The sequence below is a fragment of the Saimiri boliviensis genome, chromosome 16, assembly GCF_048565385.1.
Source record: "Saimiri boliviensis isolate mSaiBol1 chromosome 16, mSaiBol1.pri, whole genome shotgun sequence".
In the NCBI taxonomy this organism is placed as follows: Eukaryota; Metazoa; Chordata; class Mammalia; order Primates; family Cebidae; genus Saimiri; species Saimiri boliviensis.
In genome coordinates, this window is record NC_133464.1 from 12,645,001 (window position 1) to 12,668,550 (window position 23,550).

Consider the following 23,550-nt stretch of genomic DNA (forward strand, 5'->3'; position numbering starts at 1 on the left):
CTTTCTGTTTATTTTCCAGCCCCTCTTTCATAGCTGTGGTAATTCTGCTTTGTAAGTGTTCTTGACACAGAACGTGAAGTTCATTTTCCTTTATAATTAAACATTATTAGCTGTATTTTGTTTTTTCATTGGTGTTACCTTTAAAATAATAAAAGTAATGAGCACTTATGTATTATTCATCCCAAGTGTACAAACCATGCATTTATCTTGGGCTCCTTTTTTTTTTTTTTCTAGAGCTTGCACCCGACAGCGCATGCTGAGCGGATCATTCGAGGGGCAGCCAGCAAAGGAGAGGTCAATCCTCAGCGTGCAGCATCACATCCGCCAAGAACGCAGGTAAATACTTGGGAAACCAGGGCTTCAGAGACGCTAAGGAAAGGGTTTTTATAGGAAATGGTCAGTGTACACAGCCACGACTGTTGGCCCTGCCTGCTGGACAGGCATGGCTGAGGAATCGAGTTCTATTTGCTGTTTGTTACAATAACGAAACACCTAATCAGATCCAAAGATTCAAAAAATCTCTACTTCACAATCCTTTTCCTTAGAGATGGCCAAATTCTCACTTTTAACATCAGAAAGAAAAATTCTGAATTTTGTTAGATGGGATCAAAGACATATGGGGAGACTGGAAGCTTCTGCTGTGAAAAGAAATCATAGGCATTTGTGGCATTGTGGCAGAAAAAGTGTTTTTATTTTGATTTTATCATGGTCACTGCTTGAAAGGCCAGTTTGATCTTGAGATGTATTAACCAGTGACTGTGGTTGTTTTAGGTCACTAAGACATGGATCAAACAGCCAGAGGATCAGCAGGGGGAAATCTCTTGAAACTTTGACTCAAGATGTAAGTTTTAAGCAGTGCTTTGGATTTCAGAAACCTGATTATGAAAATGTATTTAAATGACTATTTAGACAAAGTGCCTGGGTCTTTCTGCTGCAGTCTCATGTCTCCTTAAGACTTCATACCAGAGGGAATCAGGAAACTCAGCATATGAATTATGTAGCCAAGTACCAGAAGTAACTGTTAACAGCAGAAAACTCCAGTCATCCCACACAAAGCACATGTCTTAGTTAAAATAGTAACACAAAAGTGTCATATCAGTTGCATTTGAGTTGAAATTAAAGACACTTTAAGCATTTTATGTAGGACTGATTTGCATCATTGACTTTGAATATTTACTAAGTATCAGATATTCTAGAATCTAGATCGTCAGGACTTTACAAATTAGGAAGTGAAATTTTACTTCTAGAAGAATTTTTCTGTCAAAGACTACCTAGTATTTTCCAACAAAGTTTTTTGCTTTTAGATTCTAGGTCACTTATGCATTTATTTCCTGGCTCTATAGTTATCAAGTGTTTGTTATGTGCTAGGCCCTCTTCTAAGGAATGAGGAGCAGTGGGGAAATAAGAGAGACTCAATGCCTCCCTGGAGCTTACATTTTAGAATGGGAGACAGATAATAAGTTGGTAAAAAATGTAATGGAATTTATGGAGTCATTTCTTTTTATTTTCCACCATCTCTCCATTACTGTGACCAATTCTCTTTCTAATGTAAAGTAAAATGAAGTCGTGTAAAGAAATCAAAGGTGGGGATTTGGGGGCAGCAATTTTTAGATAGAATGGTTATTGTAGACCCCTCTACATTATCCCAGAGACCCAAATGAAATGAAGGAGCCATGAAAAAATGCAGAAAAGCCAAGCGTTAGATGGCCCAGCAGCTATACCATGCAAAGATTACAGTCAAAGAATTAGGAAATGCATATTAAATAACTATCATTATGAAGTGCTGATTAAAAGACAGGTCTTAGGTTGAATCTGGATAAACTGGCTAAAAAAGCAGTCTTGAATGTTTAGAGCCAAGGATGGCACTTGAGAAAGGAGAACTAGCAAAAGAAAGTTAGCAAAGCCTTAGGGTTATTTTGTTTTTGTCTTTTTCATCTCTTACCTCTTATTTCTTGAGTTTTTGGATGGCTTGGCCTACTACATCTGCTTTCATTCTGTAGAAACTGCTGTTTTAGTCCAAGTAGATGATTTTTATTGCGTGTTCCAGGTAAAATCAAGAGCTAGAAGTAGCTGATGTGAATACCTGCCATCACCGATACCCTATAGACATGGTTCTCATTGGCACACAGATCTTTTACGGCCATGATTTTTAATATCTGGAGCCCTATCTGATTGGCTACTATATTGTTGACATGGAATTGCCATCAAATCCAACACGTGGCCTGTGCACTTAGAATTGCAGAGTCAGGCATACTGCATGCAGAACAATTTCAAGTGAAAATGCAAAGAGGCAACCCTCATTCAAAGTGCCTTCCTTCAATTTCTTTCCATAGAAATGTACAACCTGCTTAAGAATCAAATCAGAATGTGTCTTTGAAAATATGTGTTTAAACATAGACAGCAAAGGCCATGTTTGAATAGTCTAAATGCCGGAGGCTTACATCTTCTTCAGAGACTTCCTACTGTATTTCTCATTTAGAAGTATAGCAAAATCCATCTCCCACCCTCTCTAAAGCAAAATGCCGTGGGGTTCTGATGGTTTCCAATAAATTCTTATAATGTCTTTTCTTCCACAAAGGAGACATTTAGATTAGAGAATTTTAACTTTTTCGCTTAGGAAATACAGATAAGTCTAAGGAGTGCTTTCTTTAAAATCTACTGAGTTATTGGAACTCTGGCCCTGCACATTCCAGGGGGTCCATCTGAGGGCTGGGAAGGCCCTGCATGACCTGCTCACCTCTCTTAGATTTGCCCACATTGGCCTCCTGGATGTTGCACGTGTAGACACGCCAGGCCTGCTCCCAGCTCTGGAAGAACACGTCTGCAGCCCCACCACAGCCTGCATCCTCATACCCTTCCAGTCTTCCTCAAATAGTACCTTCATATTGAGGTCTACCTCGACCTGTTCATTTAAAATCATAATCTTCTAGCATTTTCTATACCTCTGATTCACTGTGATTTTTTTTAAAACCAGATCACTAAGCATCCTCTAAACATATTAACTTATTTTGAATTTTTTTTCTGTCTCCCACTGACTAGAACATCAGTCATATGAGAACAGGGATATTTTGTTTCCACTTCCCATATCCTACACACTAGAACAGTGCCTGGCACATAATAAGATTTCAGTCAATATGTGCTGAATGAATTACTTTTTAGAGAAAAAAACACTCTTGCTAAGAGTGGCTATTATATATATATGTAACTATATATATATATATGTATATATATATAAACTATACATATATAAAACATATAGTATATATATAAAACATTATATATATAACTGTACTCTATATATATAACATTATATATGTAACTGTGGCCATTATATGTATTTAATCTCATACATATATATACTATAAATTTTGATATTTAATGTAAATGTATACATTTCATATATACATACTTAATGTAAATATATACATTTAGTATAAATATCCATCCATATTGTAAATATATACATTTCATATAAACATAAATATTATAATACATTTATAAATATGCATATTTAATATAAATATATACATTTAGTGTAAATGTACATATTGTAAATACATTTAGTATAAATATGCATATTAATTGTAAAATATACATTTAATATAAATATATATAAGTATATATTTAACAGTAAATATATATAATTAATATTCATACTTTATATAGAGAGATGTTGGTTTTAACTGATAATATATTTTGTGTTCAGAAACCTCCTATTTTAGCATACCCCCTTTTAATTTATTTCTAGCATTCCAATACAGTGAGATACAGAAATGCACAAAGAGAAGACAGTGAAATAAAGATGATCCAGGAAAAAAAGGAGCAAGCCGAGATGAAAAGGTACAGGCTGCCGTAGTGTCCCGTGGCTCTCATTGGGGAATGGCAAAATTTCCCTTAGCCTTATTCTCTCATGAATTTCTCCTTGCAGGAAAGTGCAAGAGGAGGAGCTCAGGGAGAACCACCCTTACTTCGATAAGCCCCTGTTCATAGTGGGGCGAGAGCACAGGTTCAGAAACTTTTGCCGGGTGGTGGTCCGAGCACGCTTCAACGCGTGAGTACACTTCATTTCAGCCAGGTGTTTGGCCCGAGTCGTGCAAACAGCAGGGGTGTTGTCATATGAAGAAGAAAGAACTTGTAATCCTAATGGGGTCACAAAATAAACTGTGGACTAATTAATCATGCTGTTTCTCTTTGCCGAGCACCCGACCAGGTGGAAAACAAACAGGGGTCGCACGTAGTTAACATTTATAGAAAACTCGCATTGATGAAACACAAAGCAGCCATTTTTGTTTGTGCATTGTAGCGGTTGCCTGACACATTTACATCAGCATTCCATATTTTATTTTGGAAAGACTGAGACAGAAGGAGACTAAAGGACGTGGTGAAATGAAGGTCATTGTCCATGTCTTCCATCAGGCTTGTAGTTTCTTTGTGGTAAAAATACGTCAACTGATTTATTGGAGAATAATGTGAAGTAGAGAGAAAGTTGATTAGTGCTTTCATTACCAACTGTTATACGAAGGAAACTCACTGCCCACTGTCTCTACCCTACCACCATGGAAGAAGTATGTAAGAAGCCATCAGTATGGTGAACCTTGAAGACACTGTATGTGTCTAAGGCAAGTTTGACAGGCAGATAATGGATGAAATGGATTTTTGTCAAGCATACCTCTATTAGTCCATTTTCACACTGCTGATAAAGACATCCCTGAGACTGGGTAATTTGTAAAGAAAAAGAGACTTAATGGACTCACAGTTCCAAGTGGCTGGGTAAGCCTCACAATCACTGAGGAAGGCAAAAGCATGTCTTACATGGCACAGACAAGAGAGAATGAGAGAGAAGTGAAGGCAGAAACCCCTCATAAAACCATCAGATATCGTGAGACTTATTCACTACCGCAAGAACAGCGTGGGGGAGACCACCCCCATGATTCACTTATTTACCACTGGGTCCCTCCCACAGCATGTGGGAATTACGGGAGCTATAATTCAAGATGAGATTTGAATGTGGACACAGAGCCAAAGCATATCAGAACCTTTAAGTAAATATTCCAAAGATATTAAGAGTCCTGGAGGAAACGAGAGAACGTTCCATATTCCCACTATGTAGTTGGACTGTCCCTGATGCCATCATTTAAGTAAATTGCTTTCTTTGTTATTAATAAGTAGCCATATGATAATCACTCTCTGTTGTGGATGGAATTGCTCCCCCGCCAAAATCTATATGATGGAGTCTGAGCCCTCAGAACCTCAGAATGTGACCATATTTGGAAAAAGGAATTTTAAATAAGTTAATTAAACTAAAATGAGGTCATTAGGGTGGGCCCTAATCCAATATGACTTGTTTCCTTATAAAGAGAGGACATTTGGACTCAGGCATATACAGAGAGAAGACCATGCAAAGACACGTAGGGAGAAGACGGCTCTCCACAGGTCAAGGAGAGAGCCCTGGGACAGGTTTTGCCCTCACAGCCCTCGGAAGGAACCAACGCATGCAGCTGGCACCTTGATCTTGGACTTCCAGCCTCTAGGACTATGAGAAAATAAACTTATGTTGCTTAAGCCACCCAGTCTTAAGCACCAGTGGTGCTTTTTTACAGCAGCTCAAGGAAACTAATACACACTATTTTCACATTTCAGGGACAGAAGAGACCTTGAGGACCACTCAGTGTCATTTGTGTGTCCCCTCCTTCAACAGAGCAGGACATTTAAGTGTGCAGAAGTTGAGGGCTTTGCTCAGGGACCCAGCTAGTGCCTGGCTCTCTCTTGATTGCCAGGCTATTGTTCTTTCTGCTGTTCTATAACAACTCACAATTTAAAGCAATCGAGCCATAAATAGTAACATCTTCCATGAGTTTTCAAAGTAAACTTGAAGAAAATGCCAGTTTAGAGACTGATCAGTCTGGAGTAGGTGTTTTTTTTTTTTTTATCTTGGATTCTCCTGTTGGCTGCCTGCACCTTAACATGTCATGACTAATTCTCCACTTCACTTCGAGTGGTGTCGTTTCCCTTTTATCAGCAACACAGCTGATGTTGAATACAATTGATGAAGACTTTGTTGTAATTGGGGACACATAGACAAAGACTGTTAAGGAATCTCACTGACAGTGCTCACAGGCTTCCTGAAAGTAAACACAGTGAAACTTCCTCCCAAGAAATTCTCCATAAATCGTTCTACAATATGACAGTTAAATGCAGTGGGAGGAAGTTGATTTAAATTACAGAGTATTGAATTAACTAATTTTGAATAACATTCTTGAATTATTAAGGCAAATATTTTAAATGAGTATTTTTAAATGAAACTCAACATTTAATTTTGTACTACCCATGTCAGAGAATTCTGAATGAAGTCACAAAGTCGAAAATCAAGTATTTTGAGAAATCCAAAACTTTCCTTTCATAAGCATGAACTGCACATTCTTTGGATTTTTTCTTTCATCTAATGTTCTCTGACCTCCAGAGTCACCTACAGTTAACATATTTTATAATGGATATTTTATAGAGGATGTAAAAGAGATTTTAGGTAGATGAGATGTTTGCAAATATGTTTTTAGCAAGTTAAAACATGCTTACTATGATGCAGAATTTTATAGATGTGTTCTCTTACAGATCAAAAACAGACCCTGTCACAGGAGCTGTGAAAAATACAAAGTACCATCAACTTTAGTAAGCATTACAAACCTCATTTTCCATGCACATTTGAAGTTTTCATGTACTATTTTATGTTGCATAAAAATATTTAAATTCTCTTTTATTTTCTTGCTGTACAATATTCTGAAATGGATGATTCGGGAATGATGTTTTTAAAATACCAGTCATGTTGACAGAGTCACAGAAGCCATCATCTCTGACTCTTGGAAGCTTTTCCTGGAACATTTATGTTTCTCAATTTTGTTTGGTCTTTGGCAGTGATTTGCTGGGACTGGTCACTTACCTGGACTGGGTCATGATCATCGTAACCATCTGCTCTTGCATTTCCATGATGTTTGAGTCCCCCTTCCGAAGAGTTATGCATGCACCTACTTTGCAGGTACTGCTGCTAAATAAATCTCAGCTTACAATTGGGAGGTGAAATACTGACCTGCAGTTTTTCCGTTTGTTGCAACCAAACTGCCTTTTGCCCATTTCAGATTGCTGAGTATGTGTTTGTGATATTCATGAGCATTGAGCTTAATCTGAAGATTATGGCAGATGGCTTATTTTTCACCCCAACTGCTGTCATCAGGGACTTCGGCGGAGTAATGGACATATTTATATATCTTGTAAGTCTTTGGTTATTTCCTAAATGAAAGTGTAACAAGTTTTGTAAAATCTCCTGCATTTCTCGGTATAAGAGCAAGATGTATGAGTCACAGAGGTGTAGATGCCCTGATGAATTCTTAAATGGACTCTAGAGTAGTTCATTATATGCAAATAAGGGCTATGCATGTCAAATCTAAATTAAGAGCATCATAAAGATCTATGGATAGTTATATTGTTCAAATACACCAATCGCAATTTTATGTACGAATGAGAGACACATTAATAAGATCTAACATAGCAAGCCTAGTTTGCATCCTACAAATCTTACAGCTTCTAGACTCAAAATAAAGTTTGTCTCATGTAAACCGTGTTATTGATTATAAGCCCCTTCTTGTTGAAAGCAAACTAAAGTGATTGCGATTGGACCTCTGTCCTGATTCCAATGCATAAAATACCTGGATATAGCAGGTGCCCATTCAACTGTACAGTAAAACTCGCTGGAAAATCATAGAAATGGGCTGAAAGAATTTTTTATTTTTTCTACATAGCCAAGAAGGCATGAAATCAATGTCTTTGCAGACACGGCAAGGGGAATTGTGATCATGAACAGGTAGCACGTTGCAGATCACTGACAAAATAGTGGTAACCTTGATAAAAGGAATTCCAACCATATTGACATCAGCAAAGTGTCCAGCATAGTAAGTTAAAAGAAGAAGCAAAATGCACTGGTGTATACAAACATGAACACACAACGTTTTCAGTGTGGACACCACCATTTCTTTCCTGCATAAACATGATGACTTTCCTTTGAGGCCTCTAGCAAGTCTGGACGAGGTTTGTTAACTTTAGTTAACAGACTGCACATACAACCCGGGAGTGGAATCTCTGCTAAATGAAAAGTTGTGGCCGGTTGGCTCTCAGAAAATGTAAATAATAGGGGATGAATGGTAATAATTCCAGAGATTGTTTTTCCCCTTTAGGTGAGCCTGATATTTCTTTGTTGGATGCCTCAAAATGTCCCTGCTGAATCGGGAGCTCAGCTCCTCATGGTCCTTCGGTGCCTGAGACCTCTGCGCATATTCAAACTGGTACCCCAGATGAGGAAAGTTGTTCGAGAACTTTTCAGCGGCTTCAAGGAAATTTTTCTGGTATGTTAGAATTCTCCTTTGCTTCCAGTTCACTGTAGTCCATCTCTAATGTAGCTAATGTAGCTAAGTGAGTCCTCCTTATGATCAAGTTCAATCAATAGTTTCAGTTACTGCCAGAGGGTTTAGTGGCACTAACAAAACAGAATGCACCTTCAAAAACTTGACCCATGAGTGCTTCTGGCATATGAGTTTATTTAATTCACCTAAAGAGAAGCACTCTGAGATCTGAGAGCTAGTATCGGCTGACTCTTTCAGTCCTAACTCTTGCCTCTAATTTCTACTCTGGGTTTTCATGTCCTCCCATCTGAAAAGTAAGGATAAGAAGATTCAGCACCATGTGCTCTACAAACGGAATTAGGAATTCATGCATTTGGGCTCCTAATCTCGTTTTGTGTGTTCCTGAAAGAAGATAGCACAGAATTTGTCTCTGGATCTCAGGAGTGTTAATGCAAAACGACTTTTAAAATGCAGCATATAGGTATAACCCACTTTAACTTCAGTATCACAGTAATGAGCAATGACAAAGATGATTGAGGGACAAAACATTCTTTTTAGTTGGGCAAACGTTGATTTAGGGTCTTCTGAAAACAGGGCTGGAGATAAAACAACAAGAAAGAGGCTCATTGTTCACAATCTGTTACAGAAAGATCTTTGCCTTACAAAAGAGAGATCAAAAGATTCTTTCTATTATTGATGAGGTCTGCTTGTGCATGAGAAGCGGAATTAATTTACATAGGCTGGTTTTCTATCTTGTTTTCTAAAGACATACCTGTGAGGAGAAAACACCCATAGTTGTAGTTGATAACAAATGTTTTTCAAGATGGATTGTGGTGTTACTAAAGGTATATCATTGCTGATTTTTTTTTTTTTTTTGATGCGGAATCTCAATCTGTCACCCAGGCTGGAGTACAATGGTGCCATCTCAGCTCACTGCACCCTCCGCCTCATGGGTTCAAGTGATTCTTGTGCCTCAGCCTCCCAAGCAGCTGAGACTACAGGCATGTGCCACCACGCCCAGCTAATTTTTTTGTGTTTTAGTAGACACGGGCTTCATCATGTTACCCAGGGTGCCCTCGAACTCCTGACCTTAGGAGATTTGCCCGCCTCAGCCTCCCAGTTGCTGATTTTTTTTTAAAGATGTGTTTTAAAATTCTTGTTTTCTTTATGCAAAGCCATAAAACGGTGGCTCTTTACACAGCTGGAATTAAAGAAAATACCACCTGACTGCTGATGTATATGAATCTCTTGATCACTGATAAAATTTAGAGGAGACTCGATTTGTGCCTTTCTCTAATGATGTGTCAGTATGATTTTAGCATAGTTAGGTACATGTTTAGGTTATTCAACCAGTGCGGTTCGCTTCTTCCATATTTTACCCTTTGCCACTCTTCTCTGCTGAGACCAAAGAAGTCAGCCAGCAGAGGGAGCATGAGCTAATTAACAGATCTGCTTTTCGGGACTGAATTCTCTCTGAGCTTAGCACATTCTCCTAATATACACCTTCCCGGTCACAAGACAGTTAAGCCGCTGTCCCTCTCATTTGTGCTCTGCTAATAAAAATATGAATTCATTTTGGAAAAAAATGGACAAAATGTAACTATTTAAACATTTTTTTCTTTTGTTCCATTGGATAAAAAAGAGCAAGATAATGATTTTAAAATCAGAAAAGTTTAAGTCATATCAAAAATACCTTATCCATTTTCTTATAAGAAGTTAAGGTTTCCATTTAAAAAATTCAAAGCTTGTTAATTTCTCCTTTTAACCTTCCAGTGAGGCTAATTGTATGATGTATGGTGGAGAAGTTAAAATATGTTATCAAAAACCCGTGATTTTTATACAACGTTATCTTAAAATTCCTATTTATATCACTGTTTTAACTAAACCTAATATTTAGTCTTTACCAAGAGCTTTAACATTTCATCCATTTCTTTCAGGTCTCCATTCTTTTGCTGACATTAATGCTCGTTTTTGCAAGCTTTGGAGTTCAGCTTTTTGCTGGAAAACTGGCAAAGTGCAATGATCCCAACATTATTAGAAGGGTAAGATGTACCTTTCTGTCTTTCAAAATAAAAATGAAGGGCCAAGTGTGGTGGCATGTGCCTATAATCCTAGTCCTTTGGAATGCCGAGGAGGGAAGATTACTTGAACCCAAGAGGTCAAGGTTGCAGTGAGCTATGATCACACCACTGTACTTCAGCCTGGGCAACAGAGCAAGGACACTATCCCTAAAAAGAAAAAAATTTTAAGATAGTTTACACTCCCTTGGCAAGCATGTGGTACCAGTGGCTACCAAGCCTACTTTGAGAAGTAGTCGTTGTGCCCATGGTTTCCAGTTGGGAAAACGTGTTTTCTTATATGAGGCTGAGCACTTCCTCCGTCTGTTCCTTTGTTTGTTTTCTTAAAACTCAACAGATGTCACGAGATCAATATAGACATAGATATGGAGCCTAGGACTTAGTCACCAAAGCCCTGTAAACAAACTCTGAGGATGCCTTTTGACAAATAGTCATTAAATATCAGTGGTGTCCAAGGCACTGTGCCAGGTGAAATGAAATGTGGAATGGGAAAATTCGGACGTCCTTGTTTCAGTTTTGCGGCATTTTGTGTTTCATGTTCAAGCAACAGTAATATAAAATCAGCAGTTTTAAAAAGCCTATGGAAGCAGAAATCACGTGCAAACTACAATTTCAGCATGGGAAATTGTGCTTCTAATTGGGCGTACCGTGCTGGGAAGGTTTCCAGGAGGAAGTGGGATTTGAGATGAGCAGGAAAGGACCTTCCAAGCAGAGCAAGCCATGAAGAAAGACGCAGAGCCTGCAAAGAAGAGTCACAGTGCCAAGGCAGGGATGGAGCAGGGAGGGAGGAGCATGGACTTTGACATCACAACTAATCCTACTTTAGGAGCGGTTAATCCCTCTGGAACCTATTTCTCCTCAAATGCTTCTCACACAGTGGTATTATGAAGATTAGATAAGCTTGTTTATGCAGAGTACCTTACCCAATCTCAATTGTGACTGTGAATTTCATTCCCGCCCATGTAGGAAAAAACTGAAAAACAAGGCCAGAAGTTAGGGAGAGATCCTCAAGCACCTGAAATGCCAGGCTAAGGGGTTTGGAATTTCGATGATGAGAAGTAAGAAACCACCAAGGAAGAGGAATCAGACATGTCCGAGTGCTCACAAAGCACAACATACTCTTCCTAGTGCTATTTTTGTTACCCATATCCTACTAATAAAGAAAACAGGTGTAGAAAGATTAAATAATTTGTCCAATGTCACCCACCTAGTAAGTGGAGAAGCAGGGAACTAGTGTCCAGGCACCCTGGCTTTTAACGGAGATACCAGACTGCTTCACGCAGTCAAAGGTGGGGTCAGGTGGGTTCAGGAAGACAAATTGGAAAAGGTAGTGAGACCGAATACATTATGGGACCTTTATACAATACCCTACAACACAGCCTTTTCAAATATTGTTCTACATAAAAGGTGTGGTTATGGAAAGATAATTGCAATATAATTTTAGCTGAAAAAGTCAGCAATGTTAGAATAAAAACTTGATGAGCTCAGACACGTATAGGAAAAAAGACTGGAACGGTATACTCCAAAATGTTCATTGTGTTTGTGAGCAATTGAAGGTAAGTTTTCTTCCTTTTGTTTGTCCAGGCTTTATAAAGATGTGTTATTTGCATTAAAATGTTCTTATTTTAAAGAATTGTGCTGGTAATCCAGAAGGAGGTAACGTTAGCGTTAGTAAACTCACTGTAGTAAGAATGGAGACATGGGCCAGGAAGAACAGGGAAAACTCTGAGCTTGATGCTGGGCTTCTGCTAGGTTGCTGGTCCAGGGACAGAAAGGAGGAGGCCAGGAGGAGACATGGTTTAGGGTCAAAGAGGACTTTAAGCAGATTAAAATGGAATTTCTATTGAAATGTTCAAATGGTGATCAATCATTTTACCATCTACACCGTGAACCCAGAGATGAGATTTAGGCTCAAAATATGACCATCATAGCCAACGAAACAAAAGTAATCAAAGGGAGAATAGAAAATGAGTCAGAAACTTCCTATGGATGTTTAATTTTAAAAACCTTTATAACAGCTTTATTGAGATATAATTCACATGCCATACAGTACACCTACTTCAAGTGCACAATTCAGTGGGAGTTTCTTTTTTAGCATATTCACAGAGTTGTATGCGTGACAGCCACTTTTGGAATATTTGCATCTCAAAAAGAAACGATGTCTCTTCTGTCACCCCCATTCTTTTAGCCTTTGCCTCGAGCCCTAAACAACTGCCAATATTCTTTGCGTCTCTGTAGAGTTCGCTGTTCTGGACTTTTATATGAATGAAATCACAACACGTGGTCTTTTCTGACTGTTTTTTTCTCAATTAGTGTAATATTTTCAAAGATCATCCATGTTGTAGCAGGTATCAGGACTTCATCCCTTCCTATGGCTGAATAATATTCACTGGTATGGTTGGACCACAGTTGGTTTGCCTATTTGTCCAATAATGGACATCTGGATTGTTTCCACCTTTTGGCTATCGTGAATAACAATTATATAAGCATTTTGTACAAGTTTCTGTCGGGACACATGTTTTCATTTCTCTTGCATACATAGCTAGGAGCGGAGTTGCTGGCTCATATGGTAACTCTGTGTTAGCGGTTTGAGGACCCGCTAGCCTGCTTTCCAAAGTGGCTGCGCCATGATACATTCCCACCAGCGGTAGGTAAGGGTTCCAGTATGAGGACAGCGATTGCTCCACATCCTCGCCGACGCTCGTTGTTATTTGACTTTTTGGTTATGGCTTTCTCTGCGGATGTGAAGTGATACCTCATTATGGTTTTGATTTACATTTTTCTGATGGCAGATGGCACTTGACACTGAGCATCTTGTCTTGTGCTTTTTGGCCACTTGCATATCTTCCTTGGAGAAACGTCTACTTAGGTCTTTTGCCCATTTAACTAATATTTTCAGCATCGACGTTGATCTGCCTGTCTCCAAAGTCTTTGTTACTATTTGCTGGGTGGCTATTCACATCGCTGTTGTCAGGTAAAGGACTTTTGGTATTCTATGAAAGAAGAGTTTCCTATCCTTTTTTTTTTATTGCATTTTAGGTTTTGGGGTACATGTGATGAACATGCAAGATTGTTGCATAGGTACACACATGGCAGTGTGGTTTGCTGCCTTCCGTCCCCTCACCTGTATCTGTCATTTCTCCCCATGCTATCTCTTCCCACCTCCCCACCCCCCCTCCCCTCCCCCATTTCCCCCCAATGGACCCCAGTGTGTAGTGCTTCCCTCCCTGTGTCCATGTGTTCTCATTGTTCAACACCCGCCTATGAGTGAGAATATACGGTGTTTGATTTTCTGCTCTTGTGTCAGTTTGCTGAGAATGATGGTTTCCAGGTTCATCCATGTCCCTACAAAGGACGTGAACTCATCGTTTTTGATGGCTGTGTAATATTCCATGGTGTATATGTACCACATTTTCCCCATCCAGTCTATCATCTTTGGGCATTTGGGTTGGTTCCAGGTCTTTGCTATTGTAAACAGTGCTGCAATGAACATTCGTGTGCACGTGTCCTTGTAGTAGAATGATTTATAATCCTTTGGATATATACCCAGTAATGGGATTGCTGGGTCAAATGGGATTTCTATTTCTAGGTCCTTGAGGAATCGCCACACTGTCTTCCACAGTGGTTGAATTAATTTACATTCCCACCAACAGTGTAAAAGTGTTCCTATTTCTCCTCATCCTCTCCAGCATCTGTTGTTTCCAGATTTTTTAATGATCGCCATTCTAACTGGTGTGAGATGGTATCTCAATGTGGTTTTGATTTGCATTTCTCTGATGACCAGTGATGATGAGCATTTTTTCATATGTTTGTTGGCCTCCTGTAACAAAAGCCAAAATAGACAAATGGGACCTAATCAAACTCCACAGCTTCTGCACAGCTAAAGAAACAGTCAGTAGAGTGAATCGGCAACCAACAGAATGGGAAAAAATTTTTGCAGCCTACCCATCTGACAAGGGGCTGATATCCAGAATTTACAAAGAACTAAAGCAGATCTACAAGAAAAAAACAAACATGCCCATTCAAAAATGGGCGAAGGATATGAACAGATACTTTACAAAAGAGTTTCCTATCCTTTATCTTTTCTGAGTTCATTCTCTGACCAGGCTCCTCCTCTCTCCCTTGTTTCAATTCTACTTTAGGAAGATTGCAATGGCATATTCAGAATTAATGTAAGTGTGTCGAAGAACTTAAATTTAAAATTGAGACCTGGAGAGAAAAAGCCTGGATTTTGGGTGCCCCGTGTTTGGTAAGCATTTCAGAAACAATATTCTGAAGGGGATGGTGTGCTTGTCAATATAAGGCTTAAGTCAACATGCATGAAAGTAGAAGTAATTTTACTAGACGTGTTAAAATGATCTTAAATCCTACAGGGCAAAGTGCTAGATTATACTGGAATACAGAAATCAGATAAATAACGGAGCAAGTAGTACATGGAGTTCCACGTAGCTTCATGAAACTAGAGAAACATTATCTCAATATTTTTCTAAGACTTCAGAAGTATACATCGAGATTCAAATGGCTTTAAAAATTAGTGAGGCTTAAAAAAGGATTTTCTGTCAAATTAAAACTAAACTTATTCTGAGTTTGTATCTTTAAAGGAGGATCTGATATCTTCATAATAGAACCCTAAATCATAAAGCTATTTCAATTTTAAAACCCATTTACACTGAAGGATTTCCATTATTGAAACACTGGAGAGGAAAATAATCAGTAGTAACACAGCTGATTACTTCTAATTTTTCCTTTAATATTTCTTTTTCTTGAAATTGAGTTTAAAAGCACTGAGACAAAAGCTAGAAATACCTAGTACCTTCTTTCTCATCTGTTTTTTTAATGATCAGGAGTGGAATCGCTCAGCCTGTGTCATTGGCAAACTGAGTGTTCTGTCAACTTCATTTGTCTTTTAAAATGATCTGTTTTTTAAATTTTTTTCAAGAAAATTTCTTAGAATAACAGCTGAACCACAGCAACTCTGCCTTTGTCACAACTGATGTTCTTTTCTAAATGTCAAAACTCTTTCAAAGGAATTGCATTTCACCCGGCTATACCCTAGCACTCACTATTACCTTTCTTTGGCATTTCTCTAATATGAAATTTGCTTTTATAAATAATCGAATATAATGAATATTGGGTTTTTATTTTTTTTAAACATCCAAGAACTAAGAAAAAGGGTTCATTTTGGGTGTGTGGCTTCAGCATGGAGACAGAGGAATGTGAGACATGAGCATCTCCTCACCCCACTGCTAACTAGAAGAGCAGTTCAATTGCCATTAAAATAAAAATTGAAGGAGCATAAAAATTTACTTCCGTGAGACGAAAATTAATTATCGCATAAAGTGCTTTATGTGATAATTAATTAATTAATTTTAATTAATTCAAAGATATCGTGGAAGTAAATGAAGTCAGGAGTAGAGAACACTGGGACATTTCATTCCCTTCACTATGGAAAAGGTGAAGGGTGCCTCCCACCTCTGCCAAGTGAGGTACCCCAGGGGCAGCACTTAACAGAGATGGGCAAGGCGAGAAGAGAGGCTCTGTGGCCAAGCTGCCCATTATCATCTGGAGAGCAGGATTAGCTGGTGTTCCTCGAGAGCCCCATAGTCACTGCCTAAGGCCATATCAGCTGAGTCCTCTCGAATGGAGCCCTGCTGCAAAGAGCTTTGTGCTGGGAAGGGGTACCGCCATTCAAAGAGTCTGTAGGTGTGTTTCCGGGAGCCAGACCTGAGAATCGCCCAGAGACTGCACACTCACAAGAGAAAAGGTGCAATGGGGCACTCCTAGGCTGAGGAGTGGGTTCAAACCTCTTGAACGCCTACGGCCAGAATCCAGTTGTAGCAGATGCACAAGACTTTAACTCCATTCCTCTGGTTTCCAACTACATCCCACCCCAATCGTGTAAGAATCTTGTGGTGGCCTGAAGAGGAGGAGTGGAAGTGAAGAAATTCCACATTTTCTTCCTTCCTTCAAGCCGAGGTCCTTGAGCTGCTAAGGATGGGATTGTTGTATGAGTTATAGGATCAATTGGATGTAAACGGAGTTGGCTTTTTAGAAAGAGACTGATCTTATGACTGAAAATAATCAAAAAGCTTTGGGACCTCCTCAAGATATCAGAAAGGGAGCTGGAACACACTTGAAGCTAGTGTTTGGAGGACAGTAAACCTGAGACCAGTTGTACCCTACAGAATTCAACCTATTCCATAAAGTCAGGTACATGGGATTTTTAAAACCAAAGTTAATTTCCATGCAATATTTTCTGTAAGGTGTTATTAGGGGTTTCAAATGCAATGACATTCTAGAAACAGAAGCAAATAGCCGGGCATTTTTTGAACATCATCACAATTCCTCTTGTCCATTTGTCCAGGATAATGTGATTTGGAGTGTGGGTGAAACAAACACCTTAAATTTAATAACTGTCATCTGTAACCATGATAAGTTTTTACACTTACCTTCTTCAGTAAACCAATCAAGGGTTAGAAGCTGAAAATTTTGTAATTTTATATTGACTAAACTATGATTAAGAAAATAACATGTTTAGGAAGACACCTAGAGGAACCTTTGGTAATTACGATTAGAACATGAATATGCACTCATTCGGGAGACAGTCTAGTTTCAGTATTCTCTCTTCCGGTTAATAAACGTTTCTTCTGAATCACTCAGACTGGAGTCACCTCAGTAAAAAGGATTAAGCATATCATAAATTATAAATGTGGTGTGATTTATTGTAAGAAGAGGTCTGGAATATAGGAAAATGGCGTGCATGGGAGAAAAATCAACAAAGGATTCAGGTTTATAATGAATGTGTTTACTGAGTACTTGCTATCCACCAGGTAGTATGCTTCTCTCTGTGATACGGTCCTGAACAAGCCATTACGCCACCCCTTAAGAGCTTAAAGACTAATGGAAAACAGAAAATAAAATTACAAATAATTTTATATAATATGCTAAGGGCTTTAATGCTGCACAGATAAGCCCCTAAGCTTACCTTTGGCTCACCCAAAACTCATCTCCATGTAATTTTGAGTTATACTCTAATATGTTCTAAGCAGAAGGAGATTGGGTTTTATAGGGTCTGAAGTACAAACAGTTTGGGCTACCAGGGTCTTAAGGGGCTTGTGGAAAAGAGGGGTCCTGCCACTCAGGTTTCTTTGGCTTTATGGTATACCTACCTCTGATTCCTACAGAAAGGCTAAGGGTGCAATGGCACACACAGGAGAAGCACCTGAGCCCAACTATGACAGGATCAAAGAGAAGGGTCAGATGAGAAGACACACTGGTGATCTTTTGAAGGACAACCAGTAGGAGCTAGCCAGGTGAAGCCGGCAGGGTCAGAGGCAGGAGGCAAGGAAGGTGTGGACGTAGGTTTGGTATTGCAAGTTAAGGCAACTCTATGGCCAAAGTTCAAGGCAGAAAGGGTTGAAGGGTTGGGGCGTTGTAGGAAGTACAATGCTTCTGATTTCTTTTAGGAGAGATGGTTGTGTAAGTTACGGAATGCTGTTTTTGGACAATGTCATTTTCTGCATTTTCACATCCAAGGGCAGAGGCTCAGTCACGGCTTCGGGGTCCCCCGCGCAATGTTCCCCAGGGAAGAGCAGCTCTCCTTACCATGATCTTAGGGGGTCTTGGAGCACCTCCTCTGGGAGGGAAAAAAAATGACAAAATTATGTGGTAAAAAAATGACAAAATTATGACTGACTGAAGTTCTGGTGTGATGGGACTAGCTTTAGTTTTTAAACGAATATCAAAATACTGGTAGTGGAGTTAAAAAGGGAGTATGATTAGAGAAGAAAAGGGTTTCAAGGATTGTGAGTTCTAGGTGTCTGAATTTTTATAGTTCTTGCTTAAATATTAATGTTATTATTAGTACCTAATGATTTTTCAGTTATTCAAAACAGTGCCTTTGTTCTCTCTCCTAAGTATTTTTCTTGAACGAATAATGTTTCTTGGATGAAGACATCTGTCCCAAGGTGGGGAAAAAAATAGTTTTAGTTTTCCGAATTGGATGGACAAAATTATAATCTTTTACAAATTAACCAGAAAAAAAAATGACAACCTTTTCAATTCAGGGAATGGTAGTGGGTAAAAATGACAATAATGGATGACATTTGGGATTTATTGAAGAACTCTGTAGTTATAGGTAACATTTCAAACTTTGCCAGTACAAACAAAGCGTAAGAACAAAGCAAAAACATCTTACATGATTAAAACTGAAAAAGATTTATTTTTTTAAATCTGATAAATTCTTCTAAGTCTTTGATGCTACATTTTGTTTTTCTTTTTCTTGGTTAAGTTAGATTTTTTTTTTTTTTTTTGAGACGGAGTTTTGCTGTTGTCACCCAGACTGGAGAGCAGTGGCACAATCTTGGCTCACTGCAACCTCCACCTCCTGGGTTCAAGCGATTCTTCTGCCTCAGTCTCCCAAGCAGCTGGGATTACAGGCGTGTGCCACTACGCCTGGCTGAGTTTGTATTTTTAGTAGAGACAGAGACAGGGTTTTCCATTTTAGTCAGGCTGGTCTCTAACTCTTGACCTCAGGTGATCCGCCCACCTTCACCTCCCAAAGGGCTGAGATTACAGGCGTGAGCCACCACGCCCAGCCTTATTAGAATATTTATAACATATTGTAACTTTTATAAGTTATGGAACATAAAAGTAGTTTAAATTGCTGCAAATTCAGCTAAGACAGCACTTCTACATAAAGAAAATGGATGGATAAGGAAGTCCAACATCAGATCTGAGAACTGGTTCACTTGGTTTTCAAAAATCCTTATTCAAGCAAACTATGGCATCTGTAGAATCTTTATAACTTCTGTCTACTGTAAAATATATGAAATTTAATGGAAACATTCCGAAGGAAAGATTGTTGGAAGCATCCAAAAGAATGTGTTTGTACTTTCATATGTAAAAAATATAAAACGGAATTCCAAAATATGAGTTTCTGAGTGGGGTGTTTGCTCTATATTAAAGAACATCTCCACTAATCAGCACTAAGCCCTTAAGGGCAAATTGGTTTCAGTTTAATATTTTCTTCTTATATCCTCATCTATTTAATATTCGAAAAACTTCTGAAGGCACATCTTGTGACTGTCTCTATGTTTAAAAAACATAAAAGATGGCAGAAAAGTACGGAACCAGATTTTCCCAGAGCGTTGCTTGTCGTGAGGGTTAAATTTTGAGAAATGAGATAGGAGGAGGGGAAATGATTAAAAGTAACTTACACAGGCTCCACTAGGCCTACTCTATTAAATGGTCCAGAGGTCAGTTCTTCATTACATTCAGTAATTGTACTTACAGTCCCTGATTCTCCAGTGTTTGGTTGTCAAAATCTTTTAATTATTTAAAATTAGCCTCTAATAAGATATAAGTGGGAGGACACACTGAAAACTTATTCCATTAATAACAAAAATGTTAGCTAAGACCCAGAATGATTAAAGAGGATACAATCTAGTAAAAAAGATCACTTTTATAAGTGGGAAGAACAAAACATAAACGTGTTAAAAGAAAAAGAAATGAGACATCCCTGGCCCCTACAGAAGTGGGAGTTAAATGGTCAGTTCACATCCATATAAAGATGGAAACACCAGACAGTGGGGACTTCAAACAGAAGAAGGAAGGAAGGAAGAAAGGAGGGAAAGGGTGGGAAAATTACCTGTTGGATTCTGTGTACACTATCTGAGTAACGGGTTCTCTAGAAGCCCAAACCCTAGCGTTGTGCAATACACCTGTGTAACAAGCCTGCATGTGTCCCCCCCACCCGGCCCCCAAATCTGTAAGAAAAAAGAAAATTAATAATAAACCAAGGAGTTTCAAGAATCAGGAATCAGCGGTGGAGGTAGAAAGCATGCCATGCATAAAGGGGACCAGAAGAAGAGTCCACTGAGAAGACTCAGAATTAATAAGAAAAACAACCCCGTTGGAAGAGAGTGATTTGGAAAAATAGAGACTATAAGCAAACACCTCTTGCCATCTCGGTGACCTCTAAAAGCATCACTGCTTTACAGCACTGAGGTCACAATGATGACACAAAGTGAAATAAAGTGACTGACTAAATTCTACTCTATACTTTCCATACGCAGGGAAGTGTGATTTATGCCTTTAGAAAGGTTTTCAATTACAAAAGTGTTTCAAAATCCACATCCAAAATCCAATGCTCCTTTGTGCAAATCTATAAAACCATCTTCCCAGTTCTCAGGGCAATCAGGACAAGGTAGAAATGTCACAGAACCTCTAGAGCGGGAACTAGAGCTGTTTTACCTTGAGATCACCGCTTCATTACCTAATGAACATAATAAATTGTAACACACTGATGCATTGTTATGATTTAGCAAATGAATGCCATATAGCATAAAAGTGTGTGTGTATACATATGTGTGTGTGCGCATACACATACACACACACACACACACACACACATCCCACACCCACGACTGATAAGGGCTTTAGGCATTTGCCTTCAGGTGCTTCTTATTGGCATTTCACAGAACATTCCTGTTTCGGAATTGCAGGGCGAATCCTCGGAACTTTAATTTCGACAATGTGGGAAACGCTATGCTGGCACTGTTTGAAGTTCTCTCCTTGAAAGGCTGGGTGGAAGTGAGAGATGTTATTATTCATCGTGTGGGGCCGGTAAGTGAGCACATCAAATCCTTTGAACACTTCAAGAGTGGCTTTCCTTTCCTTTGATGAATAACCATATTTTCCTTTATGCAGATTCATGGAATCTATATTCATGTTTTTGTATTCCTGGGTTGCATGATTGGACTGACCCTTTTTGTTGGAGTAGTTATTGCTAATTTCAATGAAAACAAGGTAAGAATTTTTGGTTTGGATACCACAGGGTTTAGTCTTTTCTATCCGCTCACTTTGAGCTATTTTTTTCTTTTCACACACGGCATGAAGTCGCATTAAACTGTAATGTGACTGGTGTAAATAATCTCTATAACTGTTTTACAAGCTACCTCATAGCTGCCTTTCAGACACATTATTTAAGAGTACAATTCTCTTGCTAAATGTACTCTTTTGGTAACAGTGTCATTAATTCACCAACAACTGAGAGGCACATCTCCTATTGTTCAAATTGAAAAGATGTGCAGCAAGATATTCCAATACAATAGCTGAAAGTGATTCGCTAATTACAGGTAATAATACTTCCACTAAATGTAAATCGTATGCTTCTGTGTAACTTGGTAGGTGAACTCAGAATTTTGATGGTGGTGGGGGGAGACTGGTAGAAAATTTAAAATCCTAATTCACAGAAAAAAAGATTTTGTGGCTGGGCACAGTGGCTCACACCTGGAATCCCAGCACTTCAAGAGGCTGAGGTGGGCGGATCACACTTGAAGTCAGGAGTTCAAAACCAGCCTGGCCAACATGGTGAAACCCCATCTCTACCAAAATACAAAAATTAGCTGGGTGTGGTGGTGCACGCCTGTAATCTCAGCTGCTCAGGAGGCTGAGGCACAAGAATCGCTTGAAGCCAGGAGGTGGAGGTTGCAGTGAGCCGAGATCACGCCACTGTAACAACCTGGACAACAGAGCGAGACTCTGCCCCCCGCCCCCCCCACACACACACACCAAAAAAAAGATTTTCTAATTTCATGTAAACTTTATATACTTTGTGAACTCAGGAAGCCTGCTGAGTTTGTAACAGCTCTAATGATTAGAACAAAGGCTCACAAACGGGAAAACAGCAGTGCAGTTTCCCATCAAAGTCTGAGTTTGGGGAAGAACGTTCTATTAGCCCTCCTTGGATAGGGGCTTGCTCATGTAGGTGCTATGCCCTCTGTTGTTTGTGAGGCAGTCTTTGGAATCACAGTAGGGGAAAAGCATGCAGTTTTTTATCACACACTTGTGTACTAAGATTGTGCATATTCAGTCAATTCTCACAACTCTCAAAGCATGTCTGCAGAAAAAGCAGGTGGCTAGTCTGGAGCTTCTAAGGCATGAGAAATAGGGCTAGAATTCAGAATTGGTGCCTATTACTGCGGGCTCTGTGATTCTTCGAAGGCAAGAGTATAAAAACCTCAACCTTCGCTCTGCATTAAGTTGAAGCTGGATCTGCCTGCAAAGCACCGTGCTGCTCGATGTTATTCTTAGCTAGGACTAATTCCCATGCGTTCACATCAGAGCTCTTTAGTTTGTGTAGCTACACATGGGACTGTATCTGTCATTCACTGTCCCCATGTGTGGTGCCAGTTACCCAGTCAATTGACACCTTTGATGTGTGGCTGTAAGCATGTCATTTCATTTAGGCTTTCAAAGAGTGAGATTTAAAAATTCTTCTTTTGGCCTCCAAAAAGAGGACCCTCAGAAACATGGGACCTTAGAGATGGAAAGAACAGTAGTGATCATGTCACTCAGCCCCTTATTTTAGTCCTAACACATTCATTAATAAGATGCTTTGAGCCCTACAGTGTTTAGTTTAATACCAAGCAGAAAGAGGAAGAAGGATCTTTTCAGATGCCTTTGAGCCATGTAATGGAGCAGACACTGAGAATTCTAGAATATAGGCGGAAGCTAATCAGTCAATTAACAGGAGAGTTTAGGCACTGCTTGCCCAGAACACTTTTAAAAAGCCTTCTGAGCAGACACCTGATTTCAGGAAGATTAGAACCTATCACAGCTCACATTTAGCAACATACACAGAATGACATAAAATGTTCAGTAACTGGAAATAAGTATTTAATTAATTGCAGTGCTTGAGCTTAGAGGAGTAGCTGAGGTAACCAGAATAACCAGGGAGGTCTCCATTCAACACTGTATATACGTTCTGCAGGTAGGAAAGGGTGACTTGGCCTGTTTAGGGATCTGGGGAGCAAGTTACATCAGCTGAAATGGGCACTTAGAGAAAGGAGAAATTGACAAGAAGTTATATTACCAAACATTACACACTTGATTTGTTAATTGGAGATATCAATTTCCAAATTATGTAAGCCTTTTAGAAAAGTTTCTTTCTCTGCAAGTATTTTTTTAGAAAGCAGCTGATGAGCTGCCACGTAACAACATTTATGTATTATTCAATCATTCAATAGATTTAGATGAGCATCTACTAGGTTGCCAGATGCTGCTCTTGACACTGAGGACCT

At 39.1% G+C, this 23,550-nt stretch overlaps 1 protein-coding gene across 5 annotated transcripts in view; it reads left to right on the forward strand.

Moving 5' to 3' along the window:
* NALCN (sodium leak channel, non-selective) overlaps positions 1 to 23,550 on the forward strand; it is a 374,466-nt gene that overhangs the window by 315,536 nt on the left and 35,380 nt on the right. For all 5 annotated transcript variants that reach the window (XM_039473391.2, XM_039473390.2, XM_074387470.1 and 2 more), the window contains 12 exons: positions 235 to 336; positions 772 to 841; positions 3,749 to 3,840; positions 3,929 to 4,051; positions 6,610 to 6,666; positions 6,910 to 7,030; positions 7,131 to 7,262; positions 8,223 to 8,390; positions 10,325 to 10,429; positions 14,608 to 14,714; positions 20,971 to 21,091; positions 21,176 to 21,274. In XM_039473391.2, coding sequence (XP_039329325.1) covers positions 235 to 336; positions 772 to 841; positions 3,749 to 3,840; positions 3,929 to 4,051; positions 6,610 to 6,666; positions 6,910 to 7,030; positions 7,131 to 7,262; positions 8,223 to 8,390; positions 10,325 to 10,429; positions 14,608 to 14,714; positions 20,971 to 21,091; positions 21,176 to 21,274 — 1,297 coding nt within the window. The remainder of the gene's footprint in view (positions 1 to 234; positions 337 to 771; positions 842 to 3,748; positions 3,841 to 3,928; positions 4,052 to 6,609; positions 6,667 to 6,909; positions 7,031 to 7,130; positions 7,263 to 8,222; positions 8,391 to 10,324; positions 10,430 to 14,607; positions 14,715 to 20,970; positions 21,092 to 21,175; positions 21,275 to 23,550) is intronic.